We start from the raw sequence: 19,373 nt of genomic DNA on the forward strand, positions 1-19,373 counted from the left end.
GGGGGCGGGTTGGAAAGGATTCGAAACTCCAGAATAGCTGCTCTTTATTAGCTGTTACGATTAAAAAGTTCTCCACTGTGTGACGCAGAACACGTAAAAGCTTTTGCACGGTACAGCTGTGCAATTAGTTTCAGCTAAATAATTATCTTCAGTATATTTTCTTTGTATGCTGGGAATCCTTTGACTTTGATAAGTACTTTAAAAATTTATGAATCAGTGAAAAGTCCCTTAAGTCAGGCGACGTTGTACATACATACGAATGCGGAATGCATGCGTGCGTTAAATTATATATCTTCCCGTTTTTCCTTCAGAAAACGTTCTAACACTGTACCTTGATCTCAGAATCATAGGAAACATGTTCCTTGAGGAATTCTCTTAGTGCCAAGAATCGAGGGTCGCAAAATTCTGATTCCCCGTATCCTGGTATTTTCGTACTCTTCTCGGCTAAAGACCTTAAGAAATTCTTTAAGATTTCATTGGCTGGTTCTTGACCGAGGATGTTTTGTAGCCTTAATTGAAAGTCCATGCACTGTGTGCATGAAATAATTTTTGAGTTATGTCATATCCTATTACGGCAAAAACTTGTATTTAGCAGTTTATTAGTCTTGTATTTAACGTTCATTCACCTTTAACAATGATCCAGCTTTTGGCTCATTCTTGTAAGCCAAAAATCCACCTGCCAGAGCTTGGCTCACGTCTACCTGGGAATCAGCTAATATTTGAGTTACGTGCGTTGCAGGCAATCCGCCATCTTCGTCACTGATAAGGAAGAGTAAAACGAAAAATACAATCACAGACGGCTGGTTTTCCATTACTAACATCTCGATTCGACTCACGCATTCAGGGCAATGTAGAGCCTAAGAAAATCAGCTAAGGAACTTTTCCTACTTTCCTCTGCATGAGAAATGTTTCCTAAACAGTCCAAAAGAAAGTCTACCCAGTCTCCATCCTGTGGAACACTTTTGGGACTTTTCGCGCTGCTCACCAGTCCTATGATCGCAGGCAGTGTAGCCAATAGTTCCATACAGTCTTCAAATATGTACTATAAAGAATTAAAAAACGTAAAAGTACATTTATTGACTAAAATAAAAAAAAAGTAAAAAAAGCTTTAACACTTACTTCCCACTGCGTATGACTCATAGCGCCAGTTTTCGTAGCTTCCTGGGCATATTTATCAGCATTCAAGGCTGTCAGGGCTATACAAAGTTTCCCCAATGGCGTAACGTTCTTCGGCAATGATCTTATTATCATTCCAATTGTTCCACCTTCATTGTCTGACCACCATTCCTTCAGTCTTTGACGTCGCGACGTCCAGTCAGCTATCAAGGATTTCGTCTGCTCCTGCGTTGGCACGTCACCAGTCAACAGTAACCAAAAAACGGCTTCAGGACTTGGACTGGTTCCTCGATTTTTTGGTAAAAGAGAAATTACTTGTGGAATAGTCAATCCTCTGTATTTGATCTATGAGAGGAAAGAAGAATGAATGACAGTGCATGTATATTTTTTCAAAAAAAGAAAAAAACCTACACCAAATTTTTTGTCCAATTCCGAAGTTTCCCTGACAATGGTGTTCACACCCCTCAACCCACGATATAAATCGTCCACAGTCACCTGACCAACTATTGCCGGTCCATACTGATGTCGAAATTTTCTCACCAGGTCATAATGAACTGGTATTTTTTCGCAAAGAGCTTCCTTGAGATCGTTACTTGTGCTTGAATTTCCCCTTGTGCTTATCTTAAGATACCATGAAATAGAAAATGGATTTTTGAATTGGATAATTACATTTCGAATGATCGAGATTTCCTAACCATGCAAGCACAATTTTGACTTTTGAATCCCAAAAGATAAGTGGCTTGAGTCGGGTAGATCCCTCGGGAAATATAAGAAAGCATTTTCTTCCCGTTGATGGGCACGATTCAGAATTGGGCCACATTACCGTCGTGTACTTGAAAATTTCGTTTATGCGTTCTAAAGACGTTGGGAAGGTAGGTATAGGACATTATAAAATTTGGATATAGAGGAGACACTCGCACTGTGGATATTTTAAGTGTTTCTTTGTTTTTTTTTTACATTCACTCTGCCTTTTATCTTCTCATGTTTCTATCTTCTCTTCGATAGGCAAGATTTTTTATTCAAACGTCAACAAATGAGCATTGGCCTTATGCTCATACAGATTTTGGAAAACATTGGCCATACACTCTTTTTCTTTTTTGAAAAACACCTTAAAGACTAAAATTATCAGTATATAATTTTTTTTCCCTGTAAATTTGACTGATGAAATGAACAATGCTGACACCTATCATGTCGTTTCTAATGAAATATTCTAGAACGCCGTATTTGTTTCTACTTATACAAATTGTACGTACGGTGCTTTATTTACACCGTTCCTCGTAGAAACAACAACAGCGGCAATAACAATGGCAATAACACACTCAGTTACATTATGTATTACTAGCATTCACTGTACTGGATAAAACACAGCGGGCTTCATTATGTTTATCAATCCTAACCTCTACTTACTTACTCTTATCTAACTGCATTCCTATCAGTTACATTAAAATACAACCTATAAACTTCTAGGATGTAGGTACTATTGCTTGAGCTGGGACGAGGCTAAGGATACTTTTTCGCTAACGAAATAACACTTGCGCTCGCTTATAACGATACAATTATTTCCTTAAGTTTCTAAACTAAATTTACATTGTACATATAGCATTGTATATACAATGTAGATGAGATGCACACGACAGATGCATTTCTGTATTCGCAATACGTTACAACCTGTATGATGATGGTAATAATAAATTTATATACACGATGATGCGGGAACGAAAATCGGGTGGAATCAAATAACGAAAATTGAATTGACCTGATATTTGATAAACGATTGGTTATCGATGATAGCAATATCAATCATGATCATGAGACTCGTCCTTCGTTTTTATTATATAACTTTAATACTGAGATGGTACCGTGCCCACAGTAAGATCCTTGACAATGACAATTATGCCAGGTTACTCTTATCATTGTCCTACTGTCAAAGCAGAATGCACTTTTCGCTAGAATTGTTGGAATGTGAACGTAGAGGTTGAGATGTTGTTGGTGATGGCGATGGTGGTCGTCCCTCCACTGCCTGAATGTTTTTCATCAGTTCCCTGAATACCTTAAAAGATATAATTATCTTTATTATCATAATTTTAATTGAACAATCACCGGTGGAAAGTTCTATACATACCTGTACCACACGGCAATTAAATCTTGCGCTGCACTCTACATAACCGCATCTCCAGTGTTTGCGCACCAGGTTGACAATATCCCCATAACGAGTACCCGAGGCTGCGGTCGAGGATAGTTTGTCCTGTTTATTGCCAACCACGAGTAATGGAACACCTCTCATGTCTCTGGCCTCGAAAATTTGATCTCGCAGCGTTCGTATGTACTAGAGAGGAAAAAGATTTCGTTATTACCGATAAACAAGAAGCCTATTCGTGTTCTACATTACCGACACTGTAATTAAAGAAATAGAGTGCGCTATTCTTCTCTGATTGTGAGCGGGACTTAACTCTATACAGGGCAGTTCTTCTTGTGAAAGAATTCTACACGGTTAACTTGTGTAGAGTTAATCCGTAACGAGTTGGGTCCCAGTATTTTACTTTGCTCTTAGGCCTATTCAAATATCTGTCTTCATGGATACTATATCCCGTACGTCGAAGTATCCTTACAATCCTAAATTGTTTTTTACGCAATCTTGTTGGCAGTGTCGTTGCCTAGATAAAATGTCGAGCCCACCAGTGACCAAAGGACTTTTCGGAAAATTAACGAGACCCACTAATCCCATCCACCGAGGGACTTTTATGGCATATCTACGTGACTTGGTCATGGCAACCGTACTTTGGCAATATAGTGAGAGCCTTAGGGTTAAGTTAATTTCTGTAGGATAGCCTACGATGGAAGAGGCAGCATTTGCCCTGAAGGCTCAAAATGACTAGGAGAGTTCAACCCAGGAAATCGTGTCGCCTCCTTATGCCTGCAAAGTCACGTTCTGAGTTTGGACGCGTGTTACTCTTCGTGAAGTGTTCATCCCTCCTCGGAATCGTAATTCATTTTTCTATACTTATATGTGATATTCAAGCGTAGATAATTAATCGAAATTAGCTGATAAACTATCTACATAAGTGCCTAGTTCGCGACACGTTGTAAAACGCATTGGAGATCGTTATATTTGAACCGAGTCATTATTTAAACTGTGTTAATACCGGGTGATTTATGCCGCCCAGGCTTTAAGTGATTTATTCGTCAAATCGTGTAAGAGGTCAATTTATTCTTTTCTTTCTTGTCTCTCTTTCTTTGAGGAAGCTAAAGGCACATTCTTCCACTCTGAATGTCGATATTCATCAAATCTCAACGACGATTCATTTACCGTAGGAGCTTCTTTATCTTCTGGAGATCAAAGGAGCTGATGCTATTCGCGTGTGTCCCAAAATGTTTTGTGCAGATCATAACTTTTTATACAATTCTATATTTGATTCTATTTATTCAGCGCGTGCTGTGTCAAATACACAAGAGAGCAATCTAAAGAAAAAATCGATACTGATCGTTAGGCGGTATCCTGATACTGGTATAATATATTTATAAGTTATATGGTACGAAATAAGCAAGTTTATTCAGTACAAACACACCAGCTATTGGTTATACTATAGAATTCAAACAAATCGACATGTTTCTGTTGGTATGTTTGGCCTGCGTAATATTGTATAACAAATACAGTAAAACCTCGTTCATCCGGCCTTCAATTAACCGGGTCTTTGCGTTATCCGAGACAACGGACTTATTCGTGAAATAGCTCTTAAATATATTGAGGAACAGCCGGAAAGTAATGCGAGTGACCTTTTATTGATGAAACGATGGCGAGATATTGCAGTTAATAAACGAATGAGCAGGTTGAAACAGTGCTCTATTACGGAATTTCTTAAGCCGCCTTAGTGAAAAGTTACACGTTATGTAGTAATAATGCTTTGTACCCCAAAGATTAATCTAAGTTCGTTAAATTTTCACTTTTATATACTTTTGTGATTAAATTTCATTCTACCATTTCAAATACATAAAAAATGATTAAAATTTTCTAATTTTTTTTTATTAATTCCGTGTTATCCGAGTTACCTCCTCGCCACATTACCTCGGATAAACGAGGTTTTACTGTAATACAAAATTAAACTAATATATAATTTTGAACTGTCTTTTTCGTTGATTTATTTTTCATTCACTAAATCCACTATTTTCTATCATCTTATTTTTCGTTTTCTTCAGCTTCCTTCTCACATCTCACGCATTCAGATACTCTTTCATCACCATCATCCTTCGACGTACCTGAAACGTGTCGTGATTGCTGAGATCAAAGACGAGAACGTAAGCCGTAGCACTCCTGAGCCCATAATACCGGAAGTCGGTCCATTCGAGGTGAGAGCTTACAGGAAAATATGGAATGGTAGGTAAATCCGTAATTTTCAATTCGTAGAGACGATCTGCAAGGACGACACTTGGGTAGAACGTCTCCCTCCTCTCCGTGGGTGTATACTCTTCGGAAAATTCGTTCCAGACAAATTGCTGGTGAAAATGAAGAAGAGTTAAAGCAAGAGATTAATTAATTAATCAATTATTATAAAAGAGATATTCTGGAACCTTTGAAAATAACAGACTAGCGAAAACTAATAATTCTAATAGACTTACAAAACATTACTTGTTTTCTTGGAGAAAAATGAGCAAATTTGTTGCGATGCCTTATCTTCTTTTTAATTCACTTTTCGTTTCTAGTATCTTTTGTCCTAAGTCTTCTTATGAAACGCTACCTTTGAATTCTTAGTCAGCAAGCGGTATCTTGTTTGTCATGTTTTATGAAAAACCTTTATAATTTCTTTATCTCTTACTTTCTTTTTCTCTTTCTCACTCTCTTTCACACACCCACACCCACAATTATTGTCACTGTTCGCACTTATTTACTACTCCGTCTCTCTTTATACTACTCTTTGATAAATAATGTAATATTCAATATTCAATCGATTCCCATACCGGTAGCGAAACTCGGAAATGAAAGGAAGTCAATTGCATCTAAGGAAATAGAATTGCACCTTCGACGTAAGTTCGACAGAACTTTTTAATCTAGTTTCACGTACTTCGAGAAGACTAGAAACTCTGACATTTCTTTACATGTACAGTATATAATAAATACATATGTATCATACACAAGGGTAAAAGTCAAAGAACTTCATCCTGGTCAAACTTTATCAATTTCAACTTTGAAAGTCGTCAATATATCATATTTATTAATAATTTTCTTTTCCTTCTCTTTAAAAAGGTATTGCAAGATCATCTTACCTGGATGATGCTAGATTTGCCGACTCCTGGTGCTCCGAGAAAGACAACCTTCACACGATCAAGACTGTCCGCAGGACTTTCTTCCTCCTTGGAGCCACTATCAGCGTTTTCGCTACCGATAGTCTCGCCTCCTCGTCTCTCCAAGTAGTCTAAGTCTAGTTCTAAAAAAAAGCAAGAAAATTCCAAATAAGAATAACAGTACTCTCTATATCTTCTTAGGGCACTTGATTTTCTCTTTGTTATTCTTATATTAAGCTTCCAAGTTTCTTTATACTTTCAAAGATCAATAGGCTTCGCCCTAATGTCTAATTTAGCGACCTGCGGTTTATCATGAATAAATAAAACCGACGGACATAGCATGTATTATTCTTTCCAGTCATGATAGGAGAGATTGATCATGGTTCCTTTTTTATCATATTGCATTAGTACCAAAGGAATCAATGTTAATTTAAACTTTACTAAATTACGCGAAGAGAGGGCCATTTAATGTTCGTCTTCAAACCGGACTTGGTAAATTACTCGTTCAAGTTTCCGTTAAGAATCAGTTCGCCCACAATTCATATAATCATTTCACGTATTAGATATAACGTACAATTTTATAGGCTCAACTTATTTTATTAATTTATTAACCGTTTAGTCATTGCTGTTTAAGAACTCCCAATTATACAAAGTAACTGTATGTAGAATGTTCTTTTATTTATTCTTCGAATAATCAATTGACCTTTCAAAAATATATTCAGGATCCTCGATGCGTTAGATTACACAATGTGATCATGAATCCCAATTACCAAGAAGGTTTTTATTCACGAGCAACTCTTGGCTTGGCAATGGATTTCCTCTCACCGCTGAATCATCCATCCAATGAGGATGATAGATCACGATGGATCGTGTCTTTACGTAGACGAATAATATATTTGCGACACTTCGATTTTTCACCCTTAATCCAGAAACACGACCTTCTTGGGGGAAATTCACGCGGCGACTAAACCAGCGTTCGTTGTCTTTTGGTCGAGCGGCACGTTCTACGCCGTCTCACTATACTCTCCCTGCTGCTACCCTAAACTGAATTTCTGAGAGTATTGCTACTTTGAATAGTCGGATTATATAATTTTTAAATATATATATATATATATATAAAACTAGGTAATTACTGAGTTCTAGTAAAAGGCAACGGAAATAATAATGCAATATATAATAATATAAATAATGATCCGTTAATTAATGCCGTAAATTTGTATTTCATTTTGAGTTACCTTTTCTTTTTATTTCAAGTTATTTTAAGTAACTTTCCGTACTTTTATATTCATAGATTTTTTTACATCTTTCATTGTAGAGTGATATTTTGACTACTTTATCTTATGAATTCTTCATCCAGTATCACCCCTAGGGACGGTATTTGAATTAATTTCAGCTAGAGTGACTAGCTATATATTTTTACTTCACACTGCTCTTTTATATTTTTATTCTTATTGGTGTATTATACCCTGCGCACTGGCATGTATTATTCTTTGGTTAAGTATTTTATCGACTGTTAAATTTTGCATCATTGGCTGCTTTACTTGGCTCAGTGAATTTGCCAGATAAACAAAAATTTGTTTGTTAGTGATTAAAAGTTGAGAGAGGTATATAGTTAATGTTATGACTGCTCTTCGGATGTGTTCGTCGCTGAAAATTCCTGCGAGTTTCTACCGATTTTTTTTTATAAGATCATAAAAACAGGCATAAAATTTGTAACATATTTTCTTAACTCGACACCGAAAGCGAAAATCCGAGAACTAACCTACGTCTCCTTCAGTCGTCCACCCTTCGTCCATGCATCCGTATGCCAGACGGGCGCCAGCCAATTCTTTTTCCACTGGGAACTGACGAGCCGGTATGACCTGGGAATTGGGGTGGAACAGTCCCAACTCCATCAGAGCGAGAGCTCTGACGGAACTTATCAGAAGAGACGGTAGCTTAACGGATCCTGTTGATTTTTGGGGACGCAAAATCGAAAAACGCAACTGGATGCATGAACAGGAGCGAACAGTTACGAAAATACACGGCTGCTCAGGGTGCTAGGTCGAGGTAGACAGGGTTGGAGCAAGCATCCGGTAAATAGTGCCGGAAACAGATCAATTGATCGAGCACCTAGCAGAACGAATTAGAGCTTTAAAATCGAAATCCATCCACCAATTAATAAATTGCGAGTCTTCACCGGAGCTGCTTCAGCTAATCCGCGAAGGCCGAGAACTGCATGCAGGGGAAACTCAGGTGAGCACTGAACTATAGCACAGCACTGCACCTCCAAAACACATGCAGGAAATCGATAGGATTTTCTGGATATAGCGAGAGCAACGCGAAAACCACACAAGCGAGAACTTTCTATACCGTATGAAAAACACAGAGAAAAAAACTATCAACAGACAGCACGGGAGCGCGAGCCAGCTCGTGACACCTCCATCGGTGTCCCAAGACAGACTGCTTCGACAGCAGTCAAATTCGAGAACTAATCATTCCGATTGGTCGAGATCCTTATAGCCGATAACTCTTATCCTTTCCCTCGAGTCGTCCTTAAGTCCTTAGCGAATCGGTACGTAACTTTCGGAGATCCTCCACGGTTGTTTCCCCAGGGTATTGGGCGACAGCTGGGCGCAACAATCATAATTCGGGTCAGGAGGTTCTTCCTGTCGCCCTCAACCCGAACAAACTCCATTTCCCGCTCTACAGCCCTTTGCCACTTATCAGCGGGGCGCCAGAGTCCCACCCGGCCTTCTGCCGGTCCGTGGAGACGTCTCCGTCGGGTACTTTCTTCTGCTGGGCAACTCTGTACGTCGAGACTATCTCTTCACAGCAGATTCGGGCATCTCGAGTTTAACCCAACAATAACAAATCTTTCCGAGAGCATTGCCGTAATTGTGCGAAACAATCCGAGAGCGTAGCTTCTAAGTAGGGTGGCGAATGGAAGGGAACCAGAAAGCGAGAACATTATCTGAATCGGTGGCTGGAGTCGCCTTGTGACTGTAAATTGAAAAATCACGCTACAAATGATATTACTTCACAATAAAATGAAACCAGTAGGATTTGTAAGGATTATTCGCAGGTATTGTTTCTATGAGTTTTTATCGAATGGTATAAATGTCAGACTTCTCTCTGTATGGTAGAGTCCTATCAGTTCAATTCGAAGTCGATAATCTTCCATTTCTAATAGAGACAAATATCATATAACTGAAAATTATAAATAATGACAGGAACGTGTTTGGGGATTATGCTAAATAAAAATATAAAAATTCTATATGAATTCAAAATTTTTTTTCACTTTCTCATAAACATAATTCTCCCTCCCATTTTTCTTGCACAGATTTACCGAATGTATATTTTATAAACAAGTTTATCTAGACAAATACAGTTGCTTTATCCTGCGACGCAATTAACACAGGGTCGTATTGACATTTGTTAGAAACTCTCTGAAGGGTGTCGAATTTAATTAGAAAATTATAAAACATCTGGCCGTCACACTCGCTGAAAATTTAATTAATTGTAATAATAAATTGAACGCGACTTCAATAATATTAGTAGTCCTTAACAAATATTAATCAAGGTTATGGAAATCCTCTCTATTTCGTATAATTCTGTATATCATCTGTGTCATCATGTTTTAACAAAATATGGGTGTATGCATAGGAAACGTCACTTGTCATAAGACTGAATAATAAGTTTTGTTTTCGAAAATTTCCAATCTACCATCTACGCAGTTACTAGCTGCTCTTATACAGTTTGATCATAAATCCATATGCTGGAAATGCCAGTAACATGTATGTAGAAGACCAACCGAAGTCGATAGGACAATCGACTTCCGGAACCGCCCGACTCTACTCTTGCTCAATTTCCTTCTGAATTCGTATCCACGGAATAGAGGAAACACCCATAAAAAAAATCACCCTTGACCTCCCAAGTAATCACAACCACGGAAACGAATTGAATTCCGGTCACCTAATAATTTCCCTCGCTCAAATTCAGGATATTAAATAAGATCGAGTCATGAGTTCCTCGACGTCCCGTAGCGTCGGAACACTAGCGACGCTAATGGCAATTATTGCGTCGTTATTTTATGCACTAAATATGACGTTGCACCTACCAAAATAACTTTTAATCTACCGGCATATACCTATGTACACGGTGACTCAGTTATAATTGATTTACAAAGTAATCAATATTAAATCACAATTTATGTATCTATCCTTAGTTTAATGCAATTTCAATCAATAATTAGTAATCGAATTAATAAATAAATTATAATAGCCATGTTACATCGTTCTACAATAATTTCCTACCTGTCATATCTTTGACAATCATTTCAACTGCTTTGCCGCTCACAACGTTAACCCGTTATAACAGTACGGTTGTCCTATCTCGTTTGTATTCTCCATGAATGGAAAACTGGAATAACATATGTATTGTCGCGTGCACTATCAGGGCACTGTTAACGTTCTGTTGTATCAATACAAGTTGCTTTACATTTACTATTGACTCTCTATCGATACTATACATAGTTACACTGAATCTGTCTTCCGACGCTTCTATAAGGAGCTACTATGTCTACCTATAGATTGTGTTAGGTGCTAGAACCTCTTTGGTAAAGTGGCGGATCACATGTATCTATATATTTTTGTATGTGCACACTGTATATATGCACATGGATAACAGTATATAAATACACTACAGTTACCTATTGTAAGATGCCACAGGTTGAGACACGCGAGCGTGACTTATGAGAATTTATTCAGAGGTAAATAATTTTTTTTTTCTATTCACGGTTATACATTGAGCATTGGGCGCACAGGTTATGTTTGCCGTAAATTTTGCTTATGCCATTTTCAATATTGGATAATGATTTAAGGGGATAGAATGTTCTACGAAGGAGCTTTTTTTGCAAGGCGTTATAACTGGTTATGGTGGAGCTTCATTGTTTGTGCATTTTTTTTAAACGTACATATGGGTATGGAATAGTGACAATTTTTGTAACAACCTACGGAAAGCTAAATATTAAAATTTTTATATCAGTTTTAATTATTATAAAATGATAAATGTATTATGTACTTACGACATTGTTTAGGCGGTGGGAGGCTCCTCCTCCTCCGACCGCTCGCCGTTTTCGTCCCTATTTTGTCTAGTTTCCAAGAAAGCCTCGAAAGTCGCGGTGGAATCTTATCGTCTCGTAGCTACGAGTTTCCTAAAATCACAGAGTCCCTTGTGCGAATTCGCAACTCTTCGGTCAAATTCGAATTATTATTTGTCTTTGATATTGTCGAGCGACCGTCGGCCGTATGTCGTTTGATTGTTTTATAAATTTGTTTCATTTACCGTAAGATATATACGTACAACCAACTTTACTTATTCTCACGGATTTTTGCTTAACTATCGCTTGTCGTAATGGCCGCGGTCAATATTTATTATTGGTAGTTATCATGAGCTTTATTTTACGAAACGCTTTCACGCTAATATTTAAAAGACGACGATAAATATTTTAACGATATACGAGAGGCTTTATCTCACAGTCAGTAGTCAATTGACAGCCCTGCTCTTTAATCGCTTATACAAAAAATTCATGAGTCTTCAATTTAATTGCTTTTCACTACAACGATCTTGCAATAAATTACCATTGAAATTACTTAAAAATCTCATTCACCAATGTCATCTGTTAGGTATGTCAATCATGCGATTTGAATCAACGTATACACGAAGTGCATTGAGGTCAAGATAATTATAGCAAACTATCACTTTCGATTAATTAGATTCAATGTATTTAGCCTATCTACTTAACATTCTTATTATTGATTGTACGCTACACCCCGTTCCTTTCTCATCTCCAAAAAATAGATTTTTAAACCAGTACAATTCGGATTCAATAAAAGGGTCCTAGGAGAGATAAAAAAGATAACAATTCGCGTCACGTATTTTTTAAATATTCTGTGTACAAAATTTCAGAATAAAAACTGTCCAGATGAAATTCATTTGATCGCGTAATCTTCGTAGAAATAATATTTTAGCACGTTTATGTTTCTAGGTCAGAAACCAATTTTTTAACAATTTATACTTATGTATTACGGACACGTGCGTTCGCGCAGGCGTCTCAAAAATTTTCGAAAAATATATATATGTATGTATATATCGCGTGATACTTTCACTATATATTATTCTCCGATTATTGCACGCACACGCTACGGCACCCGGACTCAAGCCCTTTTTCACTCGGAATCCGCCTTTCGATTGTGTTACGAGACCCGCGATGTTGCGTCACCACTTCCCGTGAGTCGTGTCGTACGCGAGTCTTTAATTACGATATTATTTTCTGTCATGAAACGAGAAATCGTCGAAAAATATTGACGTGCAGCTAACATATCACCAGACACGAGGAGAGCCTTGGCTCGTAACCTCCAGTCGATCGAAACTACACTCGGCGAGATGCCTGACGCGCATGCGCCGTAGTAACGGCGCGAGCTTAGTGGATTTTCCGAAAACTACGAATAAGTAAGCCACGCGCAATAGGTAAGAATTTAAAGGTTATAGACGCCACGGGAAAAAGATTTTACGAGTTACGTTTGTGTTTCATTTTAATATTTTTCGTATCGTTCTGAGGCATATTTCGTAGGTAGTATTATTCTGGCGTTACGTAAGAGGGGGAAAAAATTCCTGGAAAGCGAATCGCCGCGGGAAAAGTTGGGACTTTCGTAAAACACGTGAAATCGTAGCTATTTGTAACCGTATAAATATATTATACATATGTATAATATGTCAATCGAATTTTATCGTATATTATTTTGTATACTTTTGCTTCCGGATAGAGTCAATAAATCTGAAGTACAAATGTTGAATTAAACGCGAGTAGTGATTTTGACTGATGTAGTTACATGACGTAACTATTGACTTAGTCGTGGTATAGTGTTGTAGATGATTTTATTTATGGTATTTATACGTATATGGTATGCGACAAATTTTCTTTCCACATGGGAAATATACCGGTTTTACAAATTTTGCTCTCCCTTATTTTCAGGTTCTCAGCAAAGTCACGTAACAAAACCATCTACCCTGTGTAACCACTTTTTTCCCTTTTTTTGCATTTTCATAAATTCGACTTGCGTGCGTAGCATCAATAATTTAGGGTACCCTAAGGGATCGCAAAATAAAAGAAGCGACGTGTCCCGAAAATTTTCAAGAATTACGATTATTCGCCAATGTCTTTTCGTCCTTCAAAAAGAAAAGGAAAGAGAAGAAAAAGCATAGAAATAGGAAGATCCATACTCGATAAATTGGATTCCTAAGCATTACCTCGTAATAAAGAAGACTATACTCATTTCACTGTAGAAACCAATAATATCGAAATTTCGAATTATTTCCTGGCAACATTGGGTATGAATATTAACAGAGTAAAACAACAATTAAGAAAAAATGATTTAACATGAGTAAAACATATAACCGATACCAATATTTTTGTATCCGCTTCAAATGTAATTTATAAAATTAATGCGTCAAGGATGAAACTTTCACTAGAACTTTTATTACAATTTTATGTGGGTCTTGCTACCCGAATTCTCCTAGGATTTCAAAAAGATGCCATAAACTAGATTGACCTTGTACCCTAAGGTTAAAAACCCTGTCATATTGATATAATATCCTAAAAATGGAACCCCGTCTGAAAATCTAAAGTCCACCTTAATACAAGATATTGCATTTTGATCACAAAACATTTATGGTAGTTGTTATATTCGTACTATTAGGTTGAGGAGATTCTTGAGGAAACGATTCCTATTTTTCTTTCCCAAATAGTATACGTAACCGTTACTTAGCCAATATATTAGAAAACTTCAAATTTTATTTGATTAAACAGTTTACGCTTAGATATCAATAAATATTGATACGTTTATAACATTTTATTAAATAAATATATAGAGCAGTTTTACAGAGAGACAAAAAATGCTATGACATATACAGCAACATTTATATTATGAGATTTTAATTCTCTAATAATTACACGTCCGATCGGATGGCTAGATTAAAATTTAATTGATATAAACGCGCTTTAGTTCGATTATGTGTGTCGAAAAAAAAATATGGTATAGTACTAAAAGAAATTTAACATTTTCAGCTAATTGTTAGCTGCTAATAATAATAATAATAAGTAATAATGCATCTGTAGGAATGTCATGCTTTTGGAAAAAATTAACAATTTTATGTGACGAAAGACATTAATATTGATTTATAGTGAAATAGTTATTTCTCATGTCGTATTGTTTAATGGTATCTGTTATGTATATTTACACGTTAGATAATAAATACGGATCCACATAATATAATTTAATTTATATATGTATAGTTAATGAACCGAGAGGCTATTAAATTCTTAAGAAACGCTTATGTTCTTTCTGATAATGATAAAAACTTTAGCTAACCTTATGTTTCATGTATGTTTCGCATATGATACTTTAAACGATTGACCATATAGTGCGTCATTGACGATAAATACGCAGCTTAACTTAACCTTAAATTAATTAACAGTGTAATTAAACAAGTTCAGCGTAACGTTTCCCCCTAATGCCACGCATCACTTACAGTGTACTTACAACAATTATGTTTTGTATTTAGGAATTATTTAATGCCGCCTTGCAAAAAACCTTTACTCGCTTAAAAAAATCGACCTCCATAGCCGCAAGTATTTTTATCCCATCTGCGGTTTTGACAATTCGATTACATCACCGGATTGTTCAATGATAACACGCTGTCATTGTTCTCTGTAATCTCTGTTAATTCCCTCGTTTTGAATACGTCGATATCCGTGCTGATTTATAGCCCTATCAAGTAATTGGGATTTACTTGAGCTGTACCAGCACCATAAAATAAGTAACCACAGCTCCCAGCACCTGAATAATGGAAAGCTGATATAGAAATAGGTCGAGCTATTGAAGAATTTGAATATTGAACAGAAAAAATAACAAGCTACAAGTTGACTTACGGAAGCGAAGAGATCAAGAGAAACGGTGAAGAATTTCGCGCCGGAAATTGACATGGCCTTTTGACACTGCTGACAGACAATTTGTACAAAAGTTTTGGCTTCCTCGGAACCGTCGTACCAGTGACAGGAATATGCAGCTTCCATGACGGATGAGCTCTATAGAGATAACAATAAAATTAATTTTCAATATCATGCTTTACGTCCAAAGTGTAGTTTTTTGTATAAGTTTTGTACTACAAACCTCCTCGATTAGACGATTTCCAAATATGCAGAAGAGAAAGACTTGTCCCAGTGTGTAGAGGACATAACCGATCACAGTAGCAGCGTACACGTCAACGGTGTTCACCTATAACGACACATGACGCAGTAATGCATTAAACGCAATATACATAAAATGTGAAGAGAATACTAAATGATATTTTAAAAATTTAAATTGCGAATACAACATTCTGTTTAAAGGCAACTCTCATTATATAAAGCAGACCTGTCATTGATTAACCGATAAGAGCTAACTTAACTAAGTTAATGAAATAGCAGTGTCCTTGGGACGAATCCTTCTGTCGATTAAATCTTTATTGACCTATGAGTTATAAGAGAGTAAGTGCAGCTTAAGAAATGCAGTCGCCTTCATATTTTTATTTTTAGACAAGAATACGTATGAACTCACCTTTGTCGCTTGATATGCCAACAGAGTCAAAGATACGGTTGTTATCAACATATGGAAAAGAAGGGCAACTCCGTAAGCGTCACCAATAGCGGTGACTAATCTGAAAATAAATAAGAAAGGTAATCAGAAATATCAAAAGGTTCTGCTCTTCATTTAAAATCTATAAAATATCTCCACTAGCGTTTATTGATCTTCTCTGATATCTACGTCCAAGGGGCATGCTGGTCGCTATTTTTGTGTCATAGGGACAATGTATAATATAATCCTTCTCTACTTATTCCGAGTGAACAGGCAGAATAAAAAAATCATTAATAATAGGTTCCAAGGGAACAGCAGCTATTAAAAAAGTTCCTGCTTCAATGAAACTTTCGCGCTACTCCCTTATCAGCTAAAATCTACCCATCGTTCCACGTAATAAAACTATCTCTATGCCAATCCCAATATCTTCAAACAATATCAGAGAGAATGTTCGAAGTTCAAGAGGCGGACCATTCCCTGCAGGAAACTTCTGACCGTACAAAATAGTAAACTCATCATGAAATTCCCATGTTCTTATCTTTAGGGATTTGTAGTTCCGCAACTTTCTCGTGTACAACGAATCTATGGGGACAAGGGACAATCCCTTTGACAAAAATACTTCTGACAGGCATTTTTAGAGGTTATAATTCGGACTAGATTGTGACCAAGTGACAATGTAAAACTAATTGTATTGATGGCTGACTTTTTACCCTTATTCGCTCTGTGAATTATTTCTCTGTAATATCTTGATTATATGAGCGTTATCATTATTATTATTGGCAAAGAAATTGCGGTCAATGATGATATTCTAACGTTATTTATATGACAGACTTTCAGCACGTTCAAGAACGTTTGGCCACACGAGAGTCTCGCGACTAATCTTTCGTTAATATTTCACAAGGTGACCGACGAGGATGCCGTGTAAGGGGGCTGGATCGTCAGCCGCAACTCCTGTCCCCAGCTCCACACCCCCAGAATTGTTCAAACTCCAGGGTACGGCGTTCTCCGTAACGGTCAATATCGCGCACTCCTCGAATAAATAGTTGAGCACTGTGGGAAACGTTCCACTCTTGAACGCTATTCTCCTCGAATGGCGAGTAACGGACGTTCGTGCTTTCCCGTATTATATGACAAACGTATTGAAAATTTGCAAAGAACTTTTTTCGAGCTTTTTTTGGTAAATCTGTGTCATTTTTGTCATTTTTAAATAAACAAATTTTTTTCTAAGAACAATTGTCATGACTTAAGAACATCGATATGTCACATCTCGCTTGAGAATTCTTTTGAAAGGGATTGATACTCTCATTATTCTTAAAAACTATTTATCTTTCATAATGGAGATAAATAGAAAATCACTAGTATTATATCAGTGAGTACTCATTAGAGCAAGCTTTAAAAAGTTTCACTGTTTAGGAAAAATCGGATTGCCTATTATAAAATATTTATATGCAATTATATTCCTACTGGCACGAAAGGATTTCAAAGGGGGATATTTTCAATGGTTAAAATTGGACTGCAAATGGATTTAAAATATTCAAATATCAATATACCCTATTTGCTCTATGAATTATTTCTCACATTTTTTAATTAATTTCACATAACCTTACCTGACGATGTGCTTGTGTCTCTCAACCCAATATTTAATGGCACTTCTAACTAACATCTCCTGCTTCTTTGTCAGCCCATTAGGACCAACCCCACCATTGAAATTCATCCCAGCAGCTGTCCTAAAGGTGGCAGTAAAATCCTGTCTGTTACTGTAAATTCCTCTGAGATCCATATCAAGCATGTTTTCATTAGGAGGTGGTGCCATCGGTTGAGTACCTTGCGTGTCCCTCAGATGATCGGTACTACCAGCCTAGAGGAAAAAGGAAAATGTTTAAATAAAAAATAACACAAATACCATAAGCTAAATAAATGACTAAAATAATAGTTTTATACGTGAGTACGTTTATTATATTTTTCATTAACCTTAAAGAGCTCGTTAGTATGTGGCACCACTGTATCAAGGGTAGCACTCAGTTCCATAAGGGGTTTCATAATCTGCTTAAGATGTTGCAATTGCTCGCAGGCAAATAGCAGCCAGGAACAAAAGAGGACATCAAGAGAATTGGCGTCCATCGTAGTGATTAGGAGAAAGTAGAATTGATAGATCAGCGTTAGGACGTGGGCCATCCCGTGACTTGCATCGTATGGATACCAAGAGCGAAGCATCAGTCTTGGTATCTAAAAAAAAGTGGTTATTTATTTAAATCAATATTGTAAAAATGTGTATCATTAATAATTATGTAGACAAATAAGCACCAGGAAGTCCATACCTCCACCGTCATCGTTTCATTAGTCACAGGATCGGTAACCTTCTTCACGGAATCCCCAACGAAGGTGATCCCGGTCCAGGCGCAAACTGTCAGAATCGTCGCTGCACCCACAGCGGCAAGCAATCGTCTCATCTTCGTCAATGCGATCGCATGATAACGTGCATTGCTCTCAGCAAAGAGAGGATGACTGTTTGGATTGTTCCAGATGCCGAGGGTGCGATAGAAGAGCTTGCTCCGTACGGCAAAGTAAGCTAATTTAATAATACTGTGAGCGAAGAAGAGGACAGTGATCGTGTTAGCGGTAAGGTCATCCACGTCAGCCCTTTCCAGGGTCAGATTGACACAGCATAATCCAAATTGCAATAGAATCAGGAACAAGTGAATCTGAGTGTGAAAAAAAATTAAATAAACATTTCATGCGTACAGTGATAGAAAAATTAATCATATTTGCGATTCGGGTAAACTCACGGAACAATAAATCGTGTGAAAGAGCTTCGTGGAACCACCGGTATCATTGTAATAATTGAACATAAAATGTCCGCTGAATTGCATGTGACGAATATTGGGCATCAGGTCAGCGACCAGGCCCTGTTGCTTAAATTTCATCATCTGCCAAGAATATATAAAGGTAACAGACGAAAACACTTGGAATCACGATACAATTGACTCGACGAAGTTAAAGGATCTCACGTCTTACTGAAATTCAAAGTATGAAAGTCTATGAATTCCTACCTTCAATTTTCAAATTTAAACGGACGCACTGGTACGAGTGGAAAATTTGATGTAAAAATTATATAAAATCTCTACACGATATACAACGCCACTATCAGACTCGTACTTCTACTCTGCAACGTCCTCAGCATCGGCCTTGCTTTCAATCGGCACCCTCTTCGACTTCCGTTCGCACGCTCCCACTCTTCACATTTTTAACATGAAAACAACCCTCTACCGGACAGGTTGAGTCCCCTTCCTTTATACTTTTTCTAACGTGGACGAATGGCGTGCC

At 37.1% G+C, this 19,373-nt stretch overlaps 3 protein-coding genes and 1 long non-coding RNA gene across 6 annotated transcripts in view; 1 reads left to right on the forward strand and 3 right to left on the reverse strand.

Moving 5' to 3' along the window:
- LOC107266584 (citrate synthase, mitochondrial) overlaps positions 1-1,952 on the reverse strand; it is a 2,950-nt gene extending 998 nt beyond the window's left edge. Inside the window, exons 1-6 of the mRNA XM_015737199.2 lie at positions 1,812-1,952; positions 1,528-1,737; positions 1,120-1,461; positions 837-1,042; positions 627-759; positions 332-529 (exon numbers count right to left, since the gene is read on the reverse strand). Of these exons, the coding sequence (XP_015592685.1) occupies positions 332-529; positions 627-759; positions 837-1,042; positions 1,120-1,461; positions 1,528-1,737; positions 1,812-1,895 (1,173 nt within the window). The 5' untranslated portion in view covers positions 1,896-1,952. The remainder of the gene's footprint in view (positions 1-331; positions 530-626; positions 760-836; positions 1,043-1,119; positions 1,462-1,527; positions 1,738-1,811) is intronic.
- Positions 1,953-3,003: 1,051 nt separating this feature from the next.
- On the reverse strand, positions 3,004-7,531 carry LOC107266691 (ras-like protein family member 10B). The gene is made up of 5 exons (XM_015737436.2): positions 7,164-7,531; positions 6,376-6,536; positions 5,371-5,607; positions 3,239-3,442; positions 3,004-3,166 (listed from the first exon to the last, which is right to left on the reverse strand). Exons 1-5 carry the CDS (start codon positions 7,231-7,233, stop codon positions 3,041-3,043), a joined length of 798 nt encoding a protein of 265 aa, XP_015592922.1. The 5' UTR covers positions 7,234-7,531; the 3' UTR covers positions 3,004-3,040.
- Positions 3,498-6,734, forward strand: LOC112494200. Of its 2 annotated transcripts, none has more exons than XR_003059396.1 (4): positions 3,498-4,621; positions 5,311-5,460; positions 5,519-5,610; positions 6,356-6,734. It is a non-coding gene; the product is annotated as an uncharacterized LOC112494200 (long non-coding RNA). The 2 variants fall into 2 exon arrangements; XR_003059397.1 differs by having other exon boundaries at positions 3,499-4,308.
- A 6,735-nt stretch (positions 7,532-14,266) lies between the features above and the next one.
- On the reverse strand, positions 14,267-19,287 carry LOC107266695 (odorant receptor coreceptor). Of its 2 annotated transcripts, XM_015737440.1 has the most exons (9): positions 19,100-19,287; positions 18,836-18,976; positions 18,368-18,751; positions 18,021-18,275; positions 17,657-17,907; positions 16,032-16,131; positions 15,606-15,710; positions 15,365-15,520; positions 14,267-15,272 (listed from the first exon to the last, which is right to left on the reverse strand). In XM_015737440.1, exons 2-9 carry the CDS (start codon positions 18,974-18,976, stop codon positions 15,222-15,224), a joined length of 1,443 nt encoding a protein of 480 aa, XP_015592926.1. In that variant the 5' UTR covers positions 19,100-19,287; the 3' UTR covers positions 14,267-15,221.
- Between the last annotated feature and the right edge of the window lie 86 nt (positions 19,288-19,373).

Source organism: Cephus cinctus, unplaced genomic scaffold, assembly GCF_000341935.2.
Source record: "Cephus cinctus unplaced genomic scaffold, Ccin1 Ccin1_scaffold0330, whole genome shotgun sequence".
NCBI lineage: Eukaryota > Metazoa > Arthropoda > Insecta > Hymenoptera > Cephidae > Cephus > Cephus cinctus.